General features: G+C 37.3%; 1 protein-coding gene across 1 annotated transcript in view; it reads right to left on the bottom strand.

Annotated features, from left to right (window-relative positions):
* Kiaa0586 (KIAA0586 ortholog) overlaps positions 1-4,017 on the bottom strand; it is a 132,315-nt gene that overhangs the window by 28,094 nt on the left and 100,204 nt on the right. Inside the window, exon 22 of the mRNA XM_023701686.1 lies at positions 2,449-2,603. Coding sequence (XP_023557454.1) covers positions 2,449-2,603 — 155 coding nt within the window. The remainder of the gene's footprint in view (positions 1-2,448; positions 2,604-4,017) is intronic.

The raw sequence follows: 4,017 nt of genomic DNA, 5'->3' as shown, positions 1-4,017 counted from the left end.
TTTTTTTAAACAGTTTTACTGAGGTATAAGTGACAAGCTAATGAACTGTATGTACTGAAAACGTACAGCTGCTCAGTTCTGAAACGTGTATATGGAACAGTCACCATCCTCAGGGTGATATAACGGACATTCGTCCATCTCAAGTTTCTCACACCCCTCTAGATATATTCTCTGTTCCCCTCTCCACTTCATCTCCTGCCATCCCTAGCAAAGACTTGAAGCGCTTTTTATCACTATAGATTAGTCTGTATTTTCTAGAATTTTATATAAATGAAATCACAGAGCATATATTTTGGGGAGGGGAGCCCACCTTCTTTGACTCAACCTTTTTTGCAAGAATTAACTGTGTTGCTGTAAACATCCCTAGTTCGTGCATTCTTATCACTGAGCAATATTCCACTGTACAGGACAGATCATGACTTGTCCATTCATCAGTGGAACATCTGCGTTGTTTCCAGTTTCTGGCTATTACAAATATAAAGCTACTACGAATATTCATATACATGACTATGAAGACATGCTTTCATTTCTCCTGGGAAACCAGGAATAAAATGCTGTGAGTAAATGTGTTAGGCGTATCTTTTTTTTTTTTAGAAGTAGCTATCTGCAAAGTGCCTGATCATTTTACATTTCCAGTGGCAGGGTCTCAGCTAAGTTGCTCTGCACCCTTGGAAGTTGCTCTGCACTTGATGGGCCAGTCTTTTACATTTAGGTTTCTAGTGAAGGTACGTTAGTGTCTCATTGTGTTTTCATTTTCATTTTCCTAGTAACTAACAATGTTGAGGATTTTCTTTTAGTGTTTTGGGTGGTTTTTTTTTTTTTTTGAGATATGGTCTTGAACTTAGAGCAATTCCCATCTAAGACTCCAAGCACCAGGATTACAGGCATGTGCAGGTATGACCAGGTGACAATCTTCTTACACTTATTTGGCACTCATCTATCTTCTCTGAACATTTATTCAAATCTTTTTTCCTCATCTAAATGGACTCTAATTGTTTTCTGTTTTCAGTTCTGAGAAGTCTTTTGTTGGGTTTCCTCTTTAAGATAGGGTCTTGCTGTGTAGTTGAGGGTGGCCTTGAACTCATTATGGAGGCTACACTGGCCCCAAATTCACGGCAATCCTCCTGCCTTAGCCTTGCCAGTGCTGGAATTACAGGTGTGCACCTCCAGGCCCAGCCTTGAGAGTTCATTTTACAGTATACTCAGCATGCAAGTCTTAACTGTACTGTAAGTGACTTGCAAATATTTTCTCCCAGTCTGTAGTTTGCCTTTTTATTCTTTTAATATTATGTTTTCAGTTTTTATTTTTTGATGACCACTTGTTAAATTATCTTTTCATGGATAATGCAATTGACACGACATCTAAGAAACTTTTGCCTCATGGTCACAAAAATGTTTCTTTTATGGATAAGCTATTAACATGTTTATTCATCATAAGTCGCTTTTCCTAATTTCTGCTTGGTCACACATTAGTGACAATGAGCCCTCCATAATGATGTACTCCATAAACAATTTTTATGTTATACATTTTCTGTTTTCCACAACACAATCACAATAGTACATGATACCATCCAGTGAATGCTAAGTTAATCCACAATAAGAAGTGATTTGCCAATCCATGAACATAAAACTGTAGCTTTTTGGTACCAGGAATGAATTCAGGACCTTGACAGTTAAGAGCTGCACCATTAAGCTATAACCCCAGGGCTAAAACACATTTAATAACGTGAGCATTTTTAAAATGAATGCCTTAAACAGCCAGCCAAATAGCTCAGTGAACTAACGCACCGGGGCCAGGATTCAATCCCCAGGCCTGCCTTGCCAGCACACATGGAGACAGCAATTGAGACTGGGCATGGTGGTACATGCACCTGTAATCCCAGCACTTGGGAGGCTGTAAGCAGGAGAATCACTACAAGTCTGATCTAGTATGAGACCCTGAACACCTTGTAGACCCTTCCCTAAAATACAGAAAGGAAAAAAAAAAAAAGAATGTCTTAGAAAACAATTATCCTACCTTTCTAGTACATAAGATTTCATGGGCTACGGGCTTTACTCATTACGATACTGGTTGTGTTTTCATTAAGCACATTACATAAATTTTAATGTGATATTTACTGAATACCTACTATGTGCAAATCATTGCAGCAAGAAACAGATATTTGCAGCTGCCAGACCAGATGTCAGATATATGCTAATTATCTATTAGCTAGTATACTACTATGCTAATTTTAATCTTTATTAAATTTGGGCTCAGAGAAGTGTGTTCAAGGGCATGGCTAGACAATGGCTGAGCTGAGATTCATATTCAGGATTGAGTCAGTAAAGAAAGGAAGCATGATGAGGCTGGCTGACTCCAAAGACTATGTTTCAGACAGTGTATCAGTGCAAAGGTAATACTGCTAAAATTCTTATCATAGTAAAGTGAAAATGTGCTGAATTTGGTACCAAAGAAAAATCCTTAGCTGGTTCCAGTAAGCAAACATCACTTCCTTGTGTCCTCGGCTGTGCTGTGGGAAGAACAACGCTGGAGTTTGGCTGAAGCGTCAACTCTCCCAAACTCATTGGGCCGTGACTAGCACAGGAATCTTCATAAACACCACCTGTTATCAAATATGTAAAGAGAAAATAAACTGATTACCTTAGAAAAGAACAAGTAATTAACTAAAGCTACCAATACCTCTCACTTGCTGAAGTAAAAATAGCATTGTACTTTATAATTTTTCTTTTTCTTTTTTTTTTCCCCATAATTTTAAGCACTGTACTTTAACCAAAAATACCTAGTATCAAGCCTTTGCTGAAGTTAAAACCAAACTCATAGAAAATTCCATGGAAGACTAATCCAGCTCCATCACCAAGTGCCCACGCAGTCCCTCACATGCCTCTGCTGCACAGCAAACCCCAGGCCTCCTGCTTACTTTCTATCACAAGAGTCATGATAATACTTTGTATCTGAAATGCAGTCTTAAAGAAAAGGGCCACTTCCTGGCCAGAAAGTGCTGCTATTGCTTAGCCCTGTTCTGTAGATATTTTTCTTAACTGTCAGACTCTTCCTTTCCTTGTCTAAATGGCATCTCAATCAACTGCACAAAAACAAGCCAAGCCTGCCATATATCTAATAACACTGGTGTACATGTTTATTGCACTTTATACTCCAAGCACTCTCACATATATGTATTATCTTATTTACTTTGAACTTAACGGTCACTCTACAAGCTAGGTCAGGTGGTATTATAAACTGTCTTTCACTGAAAAAACCAAACTTCAATAAAATTAAGTGACTACTATATTTAAATACCACAAAGTGCACTTGGGAGATGGCTCAGAGGTAAAGCACTTACCTAGCATGTGTGAGACCTCAGGTTTGATCACTCACACGCATGCACACACACACACTCTCTCACACACACACACTCACACACACACACACACACAAGCACACACAAACAGCAAGACAAAGTCTTAGAAGGCTAGTACAAGGCACAAAAGAATTAAAACCTTCTAAATCCAACTTTTAACTCTATTTCACATTCTCCCTAAAATATTTCTAAAAAAATATTTCCCAATTAATGGGTATCTTGTAAACACAGAATAGAATATGTTTCTCATTTCAGCCAACAGAAATAAACTTGAGGAGTCACTTGTAAACTAGATTGTTTTAATAAAATATTATAAAGATACCACAAATAATTTTACATTTAAATGCAATCACCTTAACTGAAATCACACAACTGACAATTTCTAGGAACAGCAAATAATCATACTCTGATCTTTTATATTAATCTAGTTTTAAAGAGGGGGGTTTATGCTACTGAGTTTTAATTTTTACCTTTACAGGATTCAATCTCTACAAAATAGTTTATCAAATCTACTACTGCTTACCTCACATAAGATTAATTATAATTACATAATGGTATAATCCATAATTTAGAGTAACTAATATTCCAGGACTTGACTTTACTTCCTTACATCCTGATCTGCCTTTTTCTATGCCTCTGTCACCTGCCCAAATTTTCT

This window comes from Octodon degus, unplaced genomic scaffold, assembly GCF_000260255.1.
Source record: "Octodon degus isolate 3935 unplaced genomic scaffold, OctDeg1.0 scaffold00007, whole genome shotgun sequence".
In the NCBI taxonomy this organism is placed as follows: Eukaryota; Metazoa; Chordata; class Mammalia; order Rodentia; family Octodontidae; genus Octodon; species Octodon degus.
Note: the sequence above shows the minus strand (reverse complement) of the source record. Positions and strands in the feature narration are given on the sequence as shown.